Source organism: Toxotes jaculatrix, chromosome 15, assembly GCF_017976425.1.
Source record: "Toxotes jaculatrix isolate fToxJac2 chromosome 15, fToxJac2.pri, whole genome shotgun sequence".
Taxonomy (NCBI): domain Eukaryota; kingdom Metazoa; phylum Chordata; class Actinopteri; family Toxotidae; genus Toxotes; species Toxotes jaculatrix.
Window position 1 is genome coordinate 7792748 of NC_054408.1, and position 20087 is coordinate 7812834.

The 20087-nt window shown below is 39.0% G+C and overlaps 2 protein-coding genes across 10 annotated transcripts in view; one reads left to right on the forward strand and one right to left on the reverse strand.

Annotated features, from left to right (window-relative positions):
• LOC121194170 (target of Nesh-SH3) overlaps window positions 1-4974 on the forward strand; it is a 50839-nt gene extending 45865 nt beyond the window's left edge. For 3 of the 7 annotated variants that reach the window (XM_041056823.1, XM_041056825.1, XM_041056826.1), the window contains 2 exons: window positions 3053-3175; window positions 3468-4974. In XM_041056823.1, coding sequence (XP_040912757.1) covers window positions 3053-3175; window positions 3468-3583 — 239 coding nt within the window. In that variant the 3' untranslated portion in view covers window positions 3584-4974. The remainder of the gene's footprint in view (window positions 1-3052; window positions 3176-3467) is intronic. The other 4 variants (XM_041056827.1, XM_041056829.1, XM_041056828.1 and 1 more) reach the window with 2 other exon arrangements.
• A 903-nt stretch (window positions 4975-5877) lies between these two features.
• On the reverse strand, window positions 5878-19787 carry tfg (trafficking from ER to golgi regulator). Of its 3 annotated transcripts, none has more exons than XM_041056833.1 (8): window positions 19658-19787; window positions 17368-17581; window positions 17049-17132; window positions 14412-14558; window positions 12961-13128; window positions 11244-11390; window positions 6548-6640; window positions 5878-6425 (listed from the first exon to the last, which is right to left on the reverse strand). In XM_041056833.1, exons 2-8 carry the CDS (start codon window positions 17549-17551, stop codon window positions 6022-6024), a joined length of 1227 nt encoding a protein of 408 aa, XP_040912767.1. In that variant the 5' UTR covers window positions 17552-17581; window positions 19658-19787; the 3' UTR covers window positions 5878-6021. The 3 variants fall into 3 exon arrangements, with proteins under 3 accessions (XP_040912767.1, XP_040912766.1, XP_040912764.1); XM_041056832.1 differs by having other exon boundaries at window positions 5878-6422; window positions 12928-13128; XM_041056830.1 differs by having other exon boundaries at window positions 12928-13128.
• Window positions 19788-20087: the final 300 nt, after the last annotated feature.

A 20087-nucleotide genomic window follows, 5' to 3' on the forward strand; every position in this document is an offset into this window, starting at 1 on the left:
CATAGAAAATGTCATACGGCCGTAAGGCGTCAAAAAATGACAAAAAAAGTCAAAATTTTTTTTAACCTCAAAATGTCATAAAAAACGTCATAGTATAGTAAGGCGTCAAAATCGGACAAAAAAAGTCAAAAATTTTTTTGACCTCAAAATGTCATAAAAAACGTCATAGTATAGTAAGGCGTCAAAATCGGACAAAAAAAGTCAAAAAATTTTTCGACCTCAAAATGTCATAAAAAACGTCATAGTATAGTAAGGCGTCAAAATCGGACAAAAAAAGTCAAAATTTTTTTTGACCTCAAAATGTCATAAAAAACGTCATAGTATAGTAAGGCGTCAAAACCCGGACAAAAAAAGTCAAAATTTTTATTGACCTCAAAATTTGATAAAAAACGTCTTAGTATAGTATGGCGTTTTTTTCGGGCAAAAAAAGTCAAAATTTTTTTCGACCTCAAAATGTCATTAAAAACGTCATAGTATAGTAAGTCTTCAAAATCGGGCAAAAAAAGTCAAAATTTTTTTCGATCTCAAAATTTCATAAAAAACATCATAGTATAGTAAGGCGTTTTTTTCAGGCAAAAAAAGTCAAAATTTTTTTCGACCTCAAAATGTCATAAAAAACGTCATAGTATAGTAAGGCGTTTTTTTCAGGCAAAAAAAGTCAAAATTTTTTTTGACCTCAAAATTTTATAAAAAACGTCATAGTATAGTAAGGCGTTTTTTTCGGGCAAAAAAAGTCAAAAATTTTTTCGACCTCAAAATGTCATAAAAAACGTCATAGTATAGTAAGGGGTCAAAATCGGACAAAAAAAGTCCAAATTTTTTTTGACCTCAAAATGTCATAGAAAATGTCATACGGCCGTAAGGCGTCAAAAAATGACAAAAAAAGTCAAAATTTTTTTTAACCTCAAAATGTCATAAAAAACGTCATAGTATAGTAAGGCGTCAAAATCGGACAAAAAAAGTCAAAAATTTTTTTGACCTCAAAATGTCATAAAAAACGTCATAGTATAGTAAGGCGTCAAAATCGGACAAAAAAAGTCAAAAAATTTTTCGACCTCAAAATGTCATAAAAAACGTCATAGTATAGTAAGGCGTCAAAATCGGACAAAAAAAGTCAAAATTTTTTTTGACCTCAAAATTTTATAAAAAACGTCATAGTATAGTAAGGCGTTTTTTTCGGGCAAAAAAAGTCAAAAATTTTTTCGACCTCAAAATGTCATAAAAAACGTCATAGTATAGTAATGGGTCAAAATCGGACAAAAAAAGTCCAAATTTTTTTTGACCTCAAAATGTCATAGAAAATGTCATACGGCCGTAAGGCGTCAAAATCGGACAAAAAAAGTCAAAAATTTTTTTAACCTCAAAATGTCATAAAAAACGTCATAGTATAGTAAGGCGTCAAAATCGGACAAAAAAAGTCAAAATTTTTTTTAACCTCAAAATGTCATAAAAAACGTCATAGTTTAGTATGCCGTTTTTTTCGGACAAAAAAAGTCAAAATTTTTTTCGACCTCAAAATGTCATAAAAAACGTCATAGTATAGTAAGGCGTCAAAATCAGACGAAAAAAGTCAAAAAATTTTTCGACCTCAAAATGTCATAGAAAACGTCATACGACCGTAAGGCGTCAAAAAATGACAAAAAAAGTCAAAAAAATTTTTTAACCTCAAAATGTCATAAAAAACGTCATAGTATAGTAAGGCGTCAAAACCCGGACAAAAAAAGTCAAAATTTTTATTGACCTCAAAATTTGATAAAAAACGTCTTAGTATAGTATGGCGTTTTTTTCGGGCAAAAAAAGTCAAAATTTTTTTCGACCTCAAAATGTCATTAAAAACGTCATAGTATAGTAAGTCTTCAAAATCGGGCAAAAAAAGTCAAAATTTTTTTCGATCTCAAAATTTCATAAAAAACATCATAGTATAGTAAGGCGTCAAAATCGGACAAAAAAAGTCCAAATTTTTATTGACCTCAAAATTTGATAAAAAACGTCATAGTATAGTATAGCGTTTTTTTGGGCAAAAAAAGTCAAAAATTTTTTCGACCTCAAAATGTCATAAAAAACGTCATAGTATAGTAAGGCGTTTTTTTCGGGCAAAAAAAGTCAAAATTTTTTTTGACCTCAAAATTTTATAAAAAACGTCATAGTATAGTAAGGCGTTTTTTTCGGGCAAAAAAAGTCAAAAATTTTTTCGACCTCAGAATGTCATAAAAAACGTCATAGTATAGTAAGGCGTCAAAAAATGCCAAAAAAAGTCAAAATTTTTTGACCTCAAAATTTCATAAAAAACGTCATAGTATAGTAAGGCGTCAAAAAATGCCAAAAAAAGTCAAAAATTTTTTTGACCTCAAAATGTCATGAAAAACGTCATACGTCCGTAAGGCATCAAAAAATGCCAAAAAAAGTCGAACTTTTTCTGACCTCAAAATGTCATGAAAAATGTCATAGTATAGTAAGGCGTTAAAATCGGCCAAAAAAAGTTGAACTTTTTTTTGACCTCAAAATATATAAAAGTCAAAAAAAATTTTCGCCTCAAAATGTCATGCACGTATGAATGGAAAAAGTGCAGAAAGTGAAAAATAAAACTAAAGTTTTTCAAAGTTAAGTGTAATGTAGATTTTCTAGAGTAGATTTTTTTTATTTGGTATTGCAAAAAGTATCTGGAATCGATATCAGAGGCAAAGTATCAGTATCAGTATCAAAAAATTTTGAATGATACCTAGCCCTACTGAAATGTGAGCGAACCAAGCAGCTACTGAGGGGCCGCTAGCAAATTACAGGTCACTTTGGAAAGCGCTGCAAAAAATTGCAAAACGTCAGCTGTTCTGGAACTTTGTTGTTTCAGTTGCATAACAGTGCATTTTTGGCATCGATATCTAAAAGGTTTCCTGAATGGTTCAACTTGATATAACCGAGTGAGGAACATTTAAGTGACAAATATGGCAAATCAGTTTGAAATCAAAACCCATTTAGTATCTACTTTCAGCTGTATCATACAATATCCATCAGCAGATGGAGAATGCTTAAGGTCCTGCCTCTTCCATCTCTGTAGGGAAATTCTACAACATTGGAGATCAGACGGGGCACGGTGAGGATCACTGTCAATTTGTAGACTCCTTCCTGGATGGCCGGACCGGCACCCAGATGTTGCCTGACCAGCTACCAAGCAGGCCAGGTATTTTGGTTTGTACTAACAAGTGATACGATCATTTATCTTTTTTATTGTGTAGACTGCAATTGACAAAAATAAATAAATTAATAAATAAATAAACATATTGCAGCCTAAGCAGTCAGGATTTATATCATTCCACAGCAGTATTAAATTCTCAGGGACACTTCAGAGAGTACAACTTACTTTCCCTGTTCATACTCTTCAGGGTTTTCAAATTGAAACTGCTGAGTGTTATAAGTACTTGGGAATAATAATATATAGAATATAAAACAGACTCCTCTTTTCTTTGTACCAGGATTCTACAGAGCAATGAGACAGGAACCTGTCAGCTTTGGAGAACTTGGAGGAAAGTCACATGTTACCTATGTAGGCTGGTACGAGTGTGGCACACCCATACCTGGGAAGTGGTAAAGCCCCATAGAGCTGTCCAGGAGGAAGACTTCCTAGGTGGTGAGGAAGAAGAAGACACCTGTCTAGGCCTGAAGGGAGGTGGGCCTTTCTTTCATGTTACCATGGACACTGTGGATGGGTCTGTCTGTTTGAACTCAGCCTACTCTCCCAGGTGTGAACTATTAGGTGTCACAAAACTCTTTGTAACATTGGTCTTAATCTTTCTATTTATCAAAAAATGTCACGAGGGACAAAAGAATGCAGGAGTTTAAGTGACCCAAAATGTCGAATATACGGTAATCACAGAGAAAATGTTGGGAAGCTGGCTCCCAAAGTGTAATAACGTGTATGATATTATTTATCAAGGGTTTGTTTTTGAATATTCTGTGTGCTCGAGCTTTTGAGATAAGAAAGTAAAAAACTTGCACGTCAGTGAGCACACGCATCGGTCATTTGTATACAGAAAGGTGCCAACCATAATTTCATTGTACATTTGGACTATGTAAAACACAAGTACAAGCAGACATGCAGAATTGACCTTCTGCTGGCCCTAAGGGATTATTATTAGCAGATGCAGTTTGCACAGTATTAACTTTTTGTTCATATATGTATATGGTGTGAGATACAGTACGCATACCGCTGATCACAGAAAGTTTGATACATTGATCTGTTGTAAGAAAACCAAAAGTTTGAGCTCAGAGTTTCTATGGAGTTGGTTGGAAACAAAATAATTTTGTATTTTTAACACCTGTGCAGTCCTATATTTTATAAAAGAATAAAAAAAAAAAAAAAAAAAAAAAAAATATATATATATATATATATATATATATATATATATATATATATATATATGTAAAAATAGAAAACTGAGCTTCAATGTGGAATTGACATAAGCAAATGACATGATTTGTTTTTGTGTTCAAACTTGCTACAAAGTGTACATAAAACTTTAAATCATCGGAGAGAAATTGCAAGGGTTTTTAAACGTCATGACAGCAGTTGTTTTTTTGATGCACCATGTATGTTTCCAGCAATAAATCTTGTTTTTATATTTAGTAATATTCATTTTCCATTTGACCTCATTGTTTTTTATGGTAAAGGAAGGAAGGTTTTGCATTTTGGGAAATACCCTTATTTGCTTTCTTCCTAAGAGTTAGATGAGATGATGCGTTCTTTCGTGTCCCTAACATTGTGCAAACTGTATAGATAGTGCAGACCATTTACAGTCCACAACCTCATTGAAAAAGAGTGATTTCAATTTGGCACAGACGAGATGCAGAGTAACTAAACACATTTCTCTGAATTATCTTTAATAAACCCTGTGCACGTAATCCCTCGCACTCAGTGAGATGATTTGACATGAAAGACCAACCACATACTCCCATGCCACATGTCCCAGCCAACCACATCCCACAGGCAGGAAAAAAAAAACAAAATAGGAATACCAGCATTACCACAGTTTTCCAAATTCAAGTCACGGAGAAAGGAAGAGCGAAGCCAAACCTAACAGAGACATGAACTCAGAAACCACAAAGAGAGTGTGTTAAGAGGCAGACTGCAAGACAATAGTGCCAAGAGCAACACAAAACAAAATATAAGGGACTCCAGCTAGGTCTCAATTATTTATTAGGTTCAAGAAAAAAAATGTTACAGTTTATACATAAACAACTAATCTCACTTGAAGGTGGAATTTGATTTGATATATTAGTAAAAACCAGTGATAAGAGAAAAAGAGAGAGGAATAGCAAGCTTTACTGGAGGTGATATGACAAGCTAAACAAAAGAGGCCTTCTTCATTACACTGGGGATCTACACCTCCCACAAGCCATCACTTAGCTAGTGTTCCCAACACGGGGCAATACCGACATGGTGGTAAAATTGATCAAATAAAGACAAAAAAAACCTAAAAACAAAAAAGGGGTAGGACAAAGGGGTAACTTTTCATTTAGATAGTGTCTTATAACTGCATCTATGCTCAGTAAACTCAACACAATCGGTTGAGATTTTTGTCACTGACATGTAGACACAAATGCAGAATGTGGATGCTGATCTCACACGCAAAATGAAGTGTTACCATGGAAAGGGCGATAATCAGTTTGTGAAACAGCCTGTTTTGGTCTCCCTGGTGTGTGCATACAGACTGGTTACATGTTTAAAATGACAGGTACAAGAGGGCAGAGCGGAGAGTGGTGGCAACAGGGGAAGAAGAAGGAGATGTACAGCAGGGCCAGAACAGAATGGTGTGTTGAAGAGACAGCATACAAACACTAACCATCAGACTGGGGCGAGGGGGTTGCTTGTTTATTATTTGGGCTTAATATTTGTACGAGAGGGAGAGGGGTGGGTGATATAGAGCAGTAAAACAATGTTTCCTGCACCCACTCCAAATAGCTGGAGCCACACAGAGGGTAGGGGTTTGGGGGTGTATGAGGATCAGTAACATCAGCTGTCCTCCTCTTTTACCGGTATCCAGGGCCTGGCTGAGTGTAGCCCTGGCCGTAAGGGGGGCGGTTGCGGGCATATGGGTTAGCAGCTCCCGGTGGAGGGGTGACAGTGCTGCCTGGAGGCGGGGTGTATCCCGGGCGGGGCTGGTATGCTGGGCCGGGCTGGGAGCTGGGCGGCAGGCTGTAATTAGCGGGCTGGGAGGCCTGGGAGGTATAGTTTTGGGGCGGGAAGGCTCCTGGTGGATATTGCTGGGCTCCCTGAGGTGGATGGGCCTGCTGCTGGCCACCTTGGAAACCCGGAGCTGGGGTTGGGCCAGGGGCAGGAGCCTGGGAGGAGGGAGGTGCGTAGTTCTGGAACTGCTGCTGCTGTGGTTGTGGTGGGCCAGGCTGAGGGGCTCCAGGCTGAGGGCTGTATCCTGCTGAAAAAGGGATGGAGAGAGGGAGTCTCTTTAATTCACCGTAGTGAGGACAGAGGACCACCTTGCTTCACAGCACAGCAGCTACCTTTTTCCTTCTTAAACCCACTCATTTTTACTCTTACCAGGGTACTGCATACTGTACTGCTGCTGCGGTGGGGCACCTGGCTGCTGAGGCGGGTATCCACCTGGAGCCTGGTACTGCTGGTACACCTGACCTGAAGAGACAAGGACAAGCATTATCAGTACACAAGAACTGAAAATGCAATAAATAAAGGGGGTGGTGGTTGAAGCCTGAAGCTGTTTGGTAACTGCCATTAATACACCAGAAGAAAAAGTACTTGCATTTTGTTGTTGTTAAGTTACAATCAACAGTTAGCAATTAACAGCTACTTACTAACTTACCACTTATTAACATAGTTAGAGTTGGGAGTAAAGACTATGCATGTGTCTTGGAGAAACAGATCCCTTTACCCTATTTCAACATTTGACAGGAATGCAGTCGAATAGCAAATTCATCTTGAAAGCTTTTTGGTTGCATTTACTTAGCTCTTTTTGAGATCAGATAGCTATCCAGTCCACCCAGGACACATGAAGTGACAAAATGTAAAGCACGGTGTGTGTTTTCACAGAAACACCTGTGCATCTGGACAGAATAACACACAACTGCTTCAGTGAAAACAGCTGCAAGCGCTCTGATAAGACCATTTGTTGCCAATAGCCCCGTGCCAACAGAAATCTCTACGGCAAGTTACAGTAAGAATTGGCTCTGAGCTACCGAGCAGCATGCAGGTGCCTCAGCAGATGTAAACACACATATAAAGAGAAGGAGGCAATTCTCCTTACGCTGTGGCTGACAGATGGATCCACTATTGAGGTGATTTAGGCCGAGAGACAGTCGTAACTCAGGCAAATTTCCCTGCATCAGGACAAGAGCTTGACCTCTGCAGCACCAGACGTGTCTACATCTGCAGACAATGACTTCCTTTCGCACTGCTTTAACTATGATTTCACCAGTCCACTCTGCCTACGTGCTAATGTGAAGGACAATCATCATCTTCTCTACAACTTCAGTCATCTCAGTGATGTGCCTTAAACAGTATTTCTTTAAAAAAGGCCTGTGAATATCCAAAGAAGCCTGAAGTGCATGGTTAAACATGCTAACCACATCGTAACAGCATGACTGTAATCAATACTCTTTTGCTTGACTGATGCCATTGCACATCTATTTTTATGTCTCAGGAACACAGAACCTTATTTTCCTTATTTTCATTTGCTCATCAAGTTTTCCATTGAACGCCTGGATGTTCAGCAAACATGCAAAGACTTGGCAAACCGGTGTTCTTCCTTAACGAGGCCGAAATCTTACTCCCAAATCTCCTGCCTGGCAAATAAATTGGAGTGACGACACAGGAAAAGCACAAAGAGAGGAGGTATAATGAAAGAGGGCTGCACTGGGGTTCACTGGTTTTTCAAGTGCTGGTAAAACTGGTGCTGATTTTCCACTCTTTGGGAGGGCTGATATTGTGGCAACCTTCACTTCTTGAGTGTCTACAATTACGCAAAGCTGGAAGGAGACTATGAACTTATCTTAGATTATTCTGCCTTGTCACAGAGCCTCAAGAAGGACTCAAAAAACAATCCTTGTTCTGTATCAGATAATTCATTATTCAAATCATTCCTGCGGCACATACAAGAAAATTCACTTTATGTTGGCACATTTAAATAAATACACTCTGAAGTCACAGATGAAGAGAATAACGCTGACTATCTCATAGGAACAGTCCATGTCAAGGTCTGTGATATATTAGACCGTAGGGGAACAATTGGTTCTCATAGTCGATGTGTTGGATACGGTACAAATGAGCAGGTGCAAAGACCAAAGGTCAGCTCGTTATGGTCGAATGACTGGCTGGGAGCATCTCCGCAAGAACAAGGCTCATGGGGTGCTCCCGCTCAGAAGTGCTAACAATGATCCAAGGACAGACAAACTATGAATTGGCAACAGGGTGTTGAGGGATACGCTGCAGTCCATGGCAGCTCCACCTCGCAGCTTTCAGGACTTTAGGGATTTGCTGTCCCTGCCTTGATGGGTCAGAGCTGTTTTGGCAACACGCGAAGGACCAAGAGCCTATTACGCAGCGGTGGTCATAATATTTTGGCTCACCAGTGTATTTTCCGTATAGTCTGAGCAGCTAAGGCCCATTGTACTGACAGAAAACAAGTCATATTACTTTGCACTGGTCAGGGAAACACTTGACAACTAAATATAAAGCTAAAACAGCATACCTCTTTGGTGTCTTTTTATAAGCATTGAAGTGACGTGGCAAACATCTGTTATCTCACTGACAGCAGCTTTAACATGAACACCACATTCTTTAAGGCATGTGTGTGAAATTGGCTTCTTCTCCTGTTCTCCCCAGTCTGTAATCCATCATGACTGTTATGTAAGAGCAACAGAAGGATGCATGGTTGTTAGACACCTTTAGCCTGGGAGTTCATTTCACTCCAGTGTAGCCAAGAGGTCAGCTGTCAGGGACAAAAACATAACCGGCGGCTCGCTGAAGACAGCGCAGCGTTGCTTCAGGAGAAAAACCCCAAGTTAGGGAAAATTATTCTCACTGGAACAAAGAAGTGTTTGGCTGTAGTTCTGCTGATCTCCATGCATGCCTTGAGAAGGAGTCATGAGAACACAGGCCTATTTTTAAATAAACATTTCACACCAAACGCACATCGGCCCATCTGATAAAGAGCCTTGAGCAAATGTCTGACCCGCTGATGGATGTGCACGTTTACAGTTTTGTTCTTGCACAGATGTAAACTATTGCCAAGGGTCCATCAGCATCTGAGAGACAACAGGTTGAAATCTTTACCATCTGCTTATGGCTCTTGTTAGTGGGATTCTTACGGTAACAAGCAATCTAAGTTTGCTCTAAAAGCTTAAGGCTACCTTTAAAAGGCCACACATGCTCAGCTGAGGTATATAACAACCTGCCATAAGATTACAAGATGGACGTGTGCAGTAACAATACTTGACTGATGTCAGAGGGTATATTATCTTTTTACTTATCGCCCCAAAAAAGAGGTAAAAGTTCAGCTTTGGGTACAGAACAACTCCCCTGGAGATGGTAGGAAAACTGGCTGAACTTCATTGGGGTTATTACTTAACACTCAGGTGCTTCAGTAGAAGTTGGATGGTCAACAACAACAATGGTCAGCAACTTGAAACTATTACTCAACAATAACAATTCCACAAAAACATGCCCAGTCATTCCCTGCAGTAAGCTAAGCAGGGCTGCCAATTTTACACCCATGCAGAGCTTGGACCGATTGTCAGACCTCCATGATGACATCCCCGCATCACCACATCATATCAGAATCAAACATCAAATCAGCAAGAACAAGTCACTGATTAGATTATTATTATTATCATTATTAGTCTGTTATTTATCTGCCTGTCCTTGAGAAAAGGAAGGGAAAAATAACCTTGAGCAGCTTTCTGTTGAGCTGGCTGTTTGTATGGTGTGTCTCTGGCTAACCCTGTGACTGCGTAACTCTTCCTTCTGGATCAAAAACTCTTATTGAGCCCTATGGATAGACCCTGCAATGCTAACCAGGCCAAACCACAAACCACCAGTTAAATGGAAGTAGTCATGTTGCAGGTGTGACTGCTCTGAGAGCAAGTTACAGCTCTCACAGGGTGTAACATGAGGCGTCTTTTTTTGCTCCAGTGGCCTCCATGTTGATCTGTTCCAAACTATTGGCTGAAAACAATCCAATCTGCTCACTGCAAAGTGGTAAACAATACAAACTGCTTCACCTTAATGGCTGCACCTGCTTGAGCCTTTCTTCACAAGAAGAGGGGGAAAAAAAGCAAGAGAATCCCCTACAGTTAAGCAAGAAGCTGGGGTAAGGAGAAAAAAAAAACATGGGACACTGGCAAAGAAGATCATTAAGTAAAATAAGTCATTTGTTTTTTTCAACATACTGCATGATCCTTTGTTCATTTATCTTTATCTAAGGCTTTGGTCGGGATCCAACACATCCGTGTTAAAAATCGCACACAGGGGAGAGCTGTGATAAGGCCTCTTCTGAGCAAGATAAATGCTAATTTCATTGATACTCCTGTTTACATAATGTTGATTACAGCTCCACCACGGTGAGACTCAGGGACAATTTCTCACTCACTGAAACTTGTTGCGTCAGCTACACAATGGATTTGATTACCAAAAAAGGTAATAACCTTACAGTACATGCAACTGGGAATCTGCAGGCTACAAACAATCCATTAACAAAGACCCTGGATGTATATTGTTCATCCCATGAAAGATTTAACCTCAGTTTGTTCTTTTGTCCTTTTATTTGCCGCATTTGCTCAAGTTCTGTGTTAGTTCTTCTCACTTCAAATATAATTCCACTATCTGGTCTGTAAACCAAATAAGACCCACTAATAGTTATCATGGGATATTTTTCCAGGCTTCCTGCTCCAACTGCTCTTTTGGAAACCAAATAATCCTGGATGAGTATTTCAGAACATTCAGAATATTCAATATGTCTTGCTCAACAGGGGGTCATATTTAATGAGGCTACTTTGGAGGTAATGTTGGATAAACACCCCATGTAACAGCAAAACTGTAAAACATCTGTCACTGTTTAACCACCCACACTGCACAGTCTGTGACTCCCTGTGGTCATTAGGACATTACGCCATTTTACATACTTTCTTACAAACACATACCTGCTTCAGAGTGTGCGCAAGTTTTAAATATAAGGAGCACATGCAGGCTTTCTTGGGGGTATCTGTATGTGCATGTGTCTTACCATCCATGCCTGCTGGGTGTGCCTGCTGTACTCCAGAATAGGGAGCCTGCGGTTGGGGGGGCACTCCTGGCTGAGGGGCCGCAGATGAGGAGGAGGCAATGCTGTCAGGGGTTCCTGAGCGCTCCTCTGGTGCAACTGCTGGGGGGGCTACTCAGGTAGCACAGAGGGAAACAAACATGAAGTGTAGGTATGAGCACCTTACATGATAGCACCAACACAAAACAAATAGTCATGTGGAAAAAAACAAGTACATCCCATGGAAATGGTCTTTTTCAACATATCTACAGTACAGTATATACAGTGCCTACAGATAAAGGTGAAATGGTTCAAGAAAATCACAAGGAAATTTTGCTTTTTCAATCATTTATTCAACCAAAATATCAATAGCTGTAATTTTCTTCTGTGGACAAGGACACCGCTGGTGTCAGACGCTAGTATTTCCCCTTTTAGCAGAAATAACTTCTTGTTGGAATTTGGCATAACTGTCCACCAGTGTCTGACATCAGCTAGTTGGAATTTCTGTCCATGAAAATTTTTTTCAACTGCAAGATGGTTGAGGGTTTTCTTTCATGTAATGCCTGTTTCAAATCACTCCATCACGTTTCAATGGGATTTATTCATTGAATTGGCTGTTCCATAACCCTCCATTTCTTCTGTTTGAGCCATTCCTTATTAGTGTGCTTAGATCATTGTCCAGTTAAAAGGTTAATTTCTGGTTCAACCTCAGCTTTCAGACAGATGGCCTAACATTATCTTTAAGCACTCTTTGGCATGATGCAGATGTCAAAGCTCAATCGATGACTGTAACATTTCCCACCAACATACTTCACAGTTGGAATGATGTTCTTCTCCTGAAAAGCTGCCTTTGGTCTTCGCTAAACATGTCTGCTCCTATTGTGGCCAAACACCTCTGTCTTTGATTCGTCTGTCCAGAGAAAACATTATTCCAAATGTCCTGGTCTTTGCCTATATGTTCATTGGCAAACTGTAGTCTTGCTCTGATAGTCTTTTTGGACAGAAAAGCTTTTCCTGGCACACCTCCCATGCAGGTCAAATTTGTGCAACCTCTTTCTGATTGTAGAGAAACACACTTTGACACCAACAGTTGCAAGAGTTACCTGCAGATCCTGTAATGAAATTTTGAGGTTCTTAGTGACTTTATTTTGCATCAGTCTGCTCTTGGGCTCAATTTGCTAGGGCAGCCAGTCCTGGAAAAAAATGATGCTTTGAAATTTATGCCACTTGTAGATGATTTTCTTTACAGTGGAATGATTTATTTAAAATATTTTGGAGATGTTTTTAAATGCCTTGCCAGAATCATAGGCATCCACAACCTTTTTTCTGAAGGTCTTAAGAGAGTTCCTTAGATCTTGGCATGGTTACACCACACACTTCAACAGTAAAGAGAACACCGGGTCCTAGATGTCAGTGCTTTAAATAAGACAGGTCCCACCTGCACTCCCTGAGGAGGTTCTAATCATTGGCATCTAATCTGGAACACCTGGTTCTAATTTTATTTGAAGGTGTGATTAATGTATGGGTCTACTTACTTCTTCTTTGTGACTGATCTCTTTTTTGTTTATTTACATGACTGCAAAATGTTCTTGTTAAAATATGTTGAAAAAGCCACATACTTCCATGGGACGTACTTCATTTTTCACATGATTGTACTTTAAGTTAGCACCTTTAATTTCTGCTTTTAGATGGCGTGCAATACCTTGGACGTGGTCCTCGCTCAGGCCAAAAGCAGAGATGACATTCTTGTTGACCTCGTCCTGGTTTTTCAGTGGGTCGAAGGCTGACATGCTGGCTGCACTGACTGGAGTGGCCTGTTTCACTGTGGGATCTGCTGCCACAACCTTGCCTTCGCGTCCATCCACTGATTCTAAAAAAAAAAAAAACAAACATGTTTAAAGACCAAAGAAGAACAGAAAATGTGGCAATAATGAAATGCATATAAGAAAAAAAACAGCTTAATACAGTACCCTACAATCATGCTGTAATATGACGGCACATGTTCCTCATATAAATGCTTTGGTCAGTTACAATGACAAGGGAAGGGCGTATTTTTGCTTGAGCCATGCGTAAGTGTGTGGGTGAGAAACCACAATCAAACTGGACTGAACTGGTATTGTAAGCAGTAAATAATTAGTTACAAATGTAGAGTATAATTCCATACAAATCTTCATATGGAATAAAAAAAAGTTATTAAAACATGACAAACAATGACTGAGTCTTATAAACTGTCTCAGTCTAGTGCCAGTGTCCATTTGGGATACAGATCTTACGAGTATGGAAGTGAGCACGTGGAATATGAACAAGTGGTACTTGTTAATGAGGCCTGCAGTCCCCATCATCTGGATTAAGAGGCCTAACACAAGTTTTGTGATTAATAAGAAAAAGAAGAAAAAAAAAAGAAGTCAAATCATGTTTGGCTGTGTGTGTATACATCTGCCAGTGCCTAATGGAGTATAATGCTTGTTGTGGATCCAGCAGGTTTACCGTATCTGGTGTATTGCACATATGCAACTGTTAGGGCTATAAACTTGTTTTCTACATAAATCTTATTTTTATGCAAAAGTATTTTTGGGTGCCTCTCATCAATAGGCAGAAGCTGCGAGTTTTCATGTTAAAACAATTCAAAGAGCAGATGTGCACACACACACAGCAGAAAAGACTGTAAATAATGCAAGAAACTGCGGTGTGTTCTTCTAGAACAGTCCGACAGATACTGGATTTTGGTGGTTGATGCTGAAGTTAGACTTTTAATGGTTTTAAAAAATGAATATAAAATGTTTTTTTTAAATCACATATCAATATAATGGGCAATAGTAATTTGTTTTCACATAAAAGATTAACAAAAAACCAACATCTTGATATGAATCCCTTACATTTGTCTTTTAAGGAATTATGACCAAGACACAAGCTAACCAGGACAAAAAAATATCAACTTGTCAGTTCTCTCTGGTTGAAAAAACTATGTGATAGAGATACTGTTTCTAAATTTAAAAAAACCTAGTGTGGCATTGCTGTACTGTGGTTTCTTGTTATATACTGGTCAACTTATGCACTAATATTGATCTCTCTGCAATAAGCTGCGGTAGGCTGGTGTAGCACTAACTGTACAAGCAGTAATAAGTATGTGCGTTTGTATATCGGAGTACTTGCCACTGTCCAGTGCTGTAGCAGCCAGGCCAGGCTCTGTGGGGGGCTCCAGGCTATCCAGGAGGTTGTTGACTTTATTCCTGAGCTCAATGAGCTCCCTGCGCAGGTACTTCACCTGACTGGACTCCAAAGGCCGCGGCTGACCATTCACTGCAGACATTAAGAAGAAGAGAGAGGATGCAAGTGAGCAAATAAAAAAAAACAAACCTTGATTTCTATTTGGGAAACGTGGCTGAGCAAAGACGTCCAAAGACGAACATTTCTCCATCTCAGCACAGCCAATACTGACTTGGACCGCTCGTTGACATAGATTGTGGTCTCAAACTAATTTACAACCATAAGCTCCAAAGAATATCTGGGTCAGACTGTAAAGAAATGCGTCAACAGCCTAGCATATGGTAAACTAAAAAAAATGCGGCAAGAATATCAAGCAGCATAACCTCACACTCCAATAAACTCTTTGAGTACTGTACATATAAACTGATGATGCAGGTAAATTTTTTTATAAACAGTAAATTTGAAAATTCATTGGTCTGGAAAAGCTGTTAATTCTATATTAAGTATGTGCACATTGTGATTGACATTATGATCTGTCCAAATTCTGTTAGCTCCACATTCTGAGTGCCTGGGATTACAGGGATCATCTATCACACGGTTGATTTCACAAAGCCTTTCACAGCAGCAGCCAGAATGACAGAGGGACAGAGTGAACTTCATCATCATCATCATCACCACCAGCATGCCCTGCCAGCTAGGCATTTAACTAACAATGGAGCAGGGAACACTAGGCATGAGGATGCTGGTTTGTTGTCCAGCTTGTCTGTCAGCTTACAGTTTACAAGGAAACATACTTAAGTGCCTGTTTGAACTTTCTGTGTTTACTTAGTAAAATAAACTTAAAACAACCAAAACAAGACAAAGTTCTTCACAGTCTCCAGCCCAAGGTCACCTGCACCACATAGGTCGCTCTGACTACTGTGTACCTTTATTTTCCCATTCCAAATTGGCTGAGGAGTGAAATTACTATTGGTGAGGAATGAATGTAAGAGTAGAGATTGCCAGACATTCTTTTCTCACACAAGTTTCTCTGTTTGAGTGGACAATGCTCAACAGAGATGCATGGGGTCATGAGGTACTCGGCTGAAACACTGGCTTCCATGAGAACCCAGCTACTCTTGCTCTCTTTGAATCTCGACACATGTCTGATGGTATCATTTCCACGTGAGGTCATGCCATGTGATGACGAGCCAGGACTCATCTTTGTTAAAGTAAAATATTTTCTTAAGAAGAAGAAGAAACTAATATGTTTCAGCTCCCTGGCTAATAATAGCAGCAACAGGAGGCCAGACTGGCCTGAAGCTAAGCACAGGAAACAATATCATGTTGTCATTACAAATTAGATAATAAATTTGCATGATGCCATGGTGTGTTATGGTTTTCAGATATGTTTTTTTTTTTTATAGTTGACAGCAATATTCTGTAGACTCAAGTTAACTTAAAGTTTGACTTAATTTATGTATGTATTCCCATACTGGTAAATCTCTACAACAATTTCCTTTCCTGGCAGGAAGGAAAAAAACCCTGAAACACCATTTACCGTAGACTACCCAACAACTAAACACTGGGGCACATTACTGCCTTTAAATTAATGAACATTTACAGGAAAGAGAATAATTCATGAGCATTAGCAAAAACACATGCAATGTAGAAATGGCCTTCCAGAAGATGTCATCGGTGAAAACCTCAAGTTGTATTTTGACATGTACCGATTCCAGTCATGAGGTATATGGCTATGTATGAGCACATATTTTTACAGTGGCTGAAAGAAAACATTCCTAGATGGCATCTGATTAGTACAATTAAATTAATGAAAAGAAACACTACACTCCTCAACATTAACTTTGCATGAGTATCTGCCTTCTTTAATTTCATGCCCAAATTTTCAGTTAAAACTTTTCATCCTCGGATCAGCTTTTGACAAAACAGACTAATTCAGTAATAGCTTATATTCTAACATAACTGGCGTATGCCATATTGTTGCTGGGCTCCTGTTAACGATTAACAATCATAATCAGACATTATCGTACAAGTAATGTACTATATGTAGTCTGGTCCTGAATTTTCAAAACAATTTTATTCAACATGTTATTACTGATAAAAACAAGAAATGTAATTAATTCTTCTATGACATGAACCTGAAGTCACATTGCCACAGAATAAATGTGGACTTAGCTGGGCTGGCTCATATTTAAAAGATATTTAAAATTAAGACCTAGTATAACTTGCACAAAGGGCTTTTGTGAGTATATCTACCACCTGTCAGTGTTTGTTTGCTGAACCAGTGGTAAGAGACACACAAACATTCCACCCAAAATTAGTCAGAACGGAGTGCAGACAACTTTCACTTTGACAGTGGAGAGCTGAGGTTTGTTGTGTGAAACATTAACTGGACTGCCCTCCAGTGACTGGTTGCTGCAACAGCCGATGTGGTTTATAGTTTATCATGACAACATCATCATATGATCAAAGACTTTCTACATCAACAGACCAGAAGTTTGGACTCCTCATGGCAAAATTCACTTGCACAGTTGTGTTTGTCTATGAAGGGGCAACAGAAAGGAAATGATTTAATATGCTTACCAAACAAAGTCAGTTTGAGTATTCTACTGCACTGAATGGCGAAGGAGAGGTCAGAGCTGTCGAAGATAGTGATGAGGTCGTCATCTACAAAAAAACAGAAAAGAGAGACCAGATGATTCACTGAATGGCAAATATGTCTACCACAAAAAACAACAATTTAATTCCCTTATTGGACTTACATTGTCAAATGTTCACATAACCTGGTCAAGTATCATAAACTATACACTAGTTCACAATAAATAAGCTGGACAGTGGAAAACTAATTGTCAACTTTTACACTTGAGACCAATTAGAACAAAGGGCCTGTGTCCTAACTCACCTTCATCCTTGTATTTGATGGTAACCTCATCGTTACTCTGCAGCTTGCCCCTGAAGACACGCTGCATCATCAGCACCAGCTCATCGTAAGTGATGTCTTCATTGTGGATAGGTATACGTCTGATGTCGTCACCCAACTGGGCTTTGATAATCAGCTTCCCGCTCAGGTCCAGCTGGCCGTTCATGGTGCCGTCCGACCTGTTCTGCTCCCACCACTTAACAGAGTTAGAGGAGGGGTGATATTAAAAACATCGATCTAAACAAAAAGTCTATTGCCCCAGCTTCCCTTCTGTCTTTGTCAATGTCAGTTAGATGAAATTTCAGTTTTAGTGCTGAAGTATAACAACTACATTTCACTATATGCTGATTAACGCAGAAAAATTAAACAAATGAATGCAAATAGAAACCAGATGGTTATTAGTTAAAAAATTATTAAATTTTAAAATTTTCTACTTCTTCACCCCAAACATTGCAGGCTGCAATAACAGTGAAAAGCTGCATGACTTTTTACTGGCATTAGACTGAAAGATTATAAAATAAGAAAATGCCAATCACCCTGCTCGATACTGAAAGTTGTCAATTATTTACCATTATATGTACATCAACCTTTAAGAGTACAATACATTGTCATTGTGGTATTCTAATAATATCCAAGGCACAGGACAGGATGGCACAAAACAGCATTTACATTTACATTGCTGATGAACTATTCTTTAGGAAAAAGCAAGGAAAATGATACTGTATTGTTATATATTAAACTTTGAGATCATTAGGAAAAGTAACTGTAGATGCAGTATTACTTTACCCACAGCTGCTAATGAGTAGATATGTGGTTATCCTGGTCTGCCTTCATACTTTACATTGAAAAATAAGCCTACAGTTCATGCACTCTAAGAGCCAGGCTTATCCATCCAAGTGTGCTGCATCATCACACAATACTAAAATAATAACAACAACACATATTTGTCATTATAGCCAAATTGAAACTTGGTCTGTGCCAGTACATTAACAGGTGGGGGGAAGTGGTTACTGTGAGGGTCATCATTTATGACTAAAAGGTGGTTGTTTCTTTAACAAGGACAAGGTACACTTGACAATTACAAAGACAAGAGAGCTGCCCTTTAACTCTAAGGATTTGATCAGGCTTCCTCAGTAACAGCATCACACAGTTTCACTTTAACTGCCGAGTCTAAGGGTCAAACATCACTGGGTGAGGTGGCAAAGACTCTTCTGTGCTATTGTAAATGTCCTTACAGACTTTGACCCAAAATATCAGCAGGTTAGATAAGAGAATCAAAGCCTTCTACTGAGTTTAGTGGTTCTTTTAGAAAAATATAATGAAATAATTTGAATGCTAGATAAGTGAAACCCACAGGTTTTGTTTGATATTCAATCCTACACCTACATTATTAGTGTGTAATAAATGAACGTCTCTCACTGATTGTGTGTAGTCACTCCTGGATTAACTACCACGCTACCTACTCATGATCTAGGCAAGACAATTCACTACAGTGAATTTAATTCCAGAAATGCTGCGGCTTTGCCCGTCCTAGCCAGATGAATAATTAGCTGGATGCTAGGGATTTCGTGGTAGCTAACGTTTAGCATACATTTATATTAAATGAGGACAACAACAAACTAGTATATACCGATACTGACTCTAACACACCAAACGTTTAAAATGTCATTCAAGTGTCGCTTAACTAACCCTGATTGTAAAAGACGCTCAATCGCAGAGTCATCTGTCAGTGGCCCATTAACAGGAGTCCTCTACTAACTGCTAGCGTTTGCTAGGCCATTCTGCCACTACAGTGTCAACAGTCACAACATAAACCAGGTGCGCTGAGCAAAAAGCAATAATATTTTTAATATCTCATTGTGTGGTGACATGAAGCAGAGTAAAACTGTACGCCTTAATTTCACTTCTAAGAAATAGGTCGGCAAAAAGTGGTTTCCTGTATCAATTGTAACAGTAGCAGCTGCCTTTAATAGCCATTCAGAGCTAGGTAAGACAGCACATTCTTAACTAAGTAATGTTTAAACTTATCATTCCTTTAAGTAACAGCAGATTAGTTGGGGTTCTTTTTGAAAGTAACTTCACACAAATCCGTCTCGACACCTGTTTGGGCGAGCTAGCTTAGCTTTAGCTCACTACTTTAGCCAAGTAACGCTAGCTAGTTAGCTTGCTAGTTAGCAACATACCAGTCAAACAGTGATACCACATAAACTGATGTATGGTTAAAACTAAACTACAATACAAACTGGACCCCAAACCCAAGAAAGTCATTCACCTGAATCAGACGACTTGACCACGCTGTATTTCACAGGTTTCAGCAAACCGTGAAAATCAAATTTGTTAGTTAGCCTAGCAAGACCCGGGCCAGCATCAGGAAGCGTCTTCCACACTGTCAACGTCAGCCAGTACGTGGCATTCACTCTGCGCAGCCGCACACCATCTGGACATAGTGCATTGTGACTGAATTACCTCATTAAAAAGATAATAAAACATCAGATTTAAAGTTGAAGAGCATTCATTTATTTTTATTTGGTTTACAGTGCATATTGTATTCATGTGCACAGGCTGAATAGTATGAATAGCTGGCTTTTTGATGCTGAATGAAAATACCTGAAAATATGACGGTACAGGTAGCTACTGTTGTTACCACCCTTTTTAATGACTGAAATGCATTCTTGAAAAAAAAAAGAGCTATTGTAACAGGT

Bases quoted from the DNA above. Each gene is read 5' to 3' on its own strand.
- tfg (XM_041056830.1), bottom strand. From the start codon at position 17,551: ATGAACGGCCAGCTGGACCTGAGCGGGAAGCTGATTATCAAAGCCCAG. The intron at 17,133-17,367 runs GTGAGTTAGGAC...GTTTTTTTGTAG, and splicing joins CATCAAATACAAGGATGAAG to ATGACGACCTCATCACTATC. The intron at 14,559-17,048 runs GTAAGCATATTA...TAATGTCTGCAG, and splicing joins ACTCAAACTGACTTTGTTTG to TGAATGGTCAGCCGCGGCCT.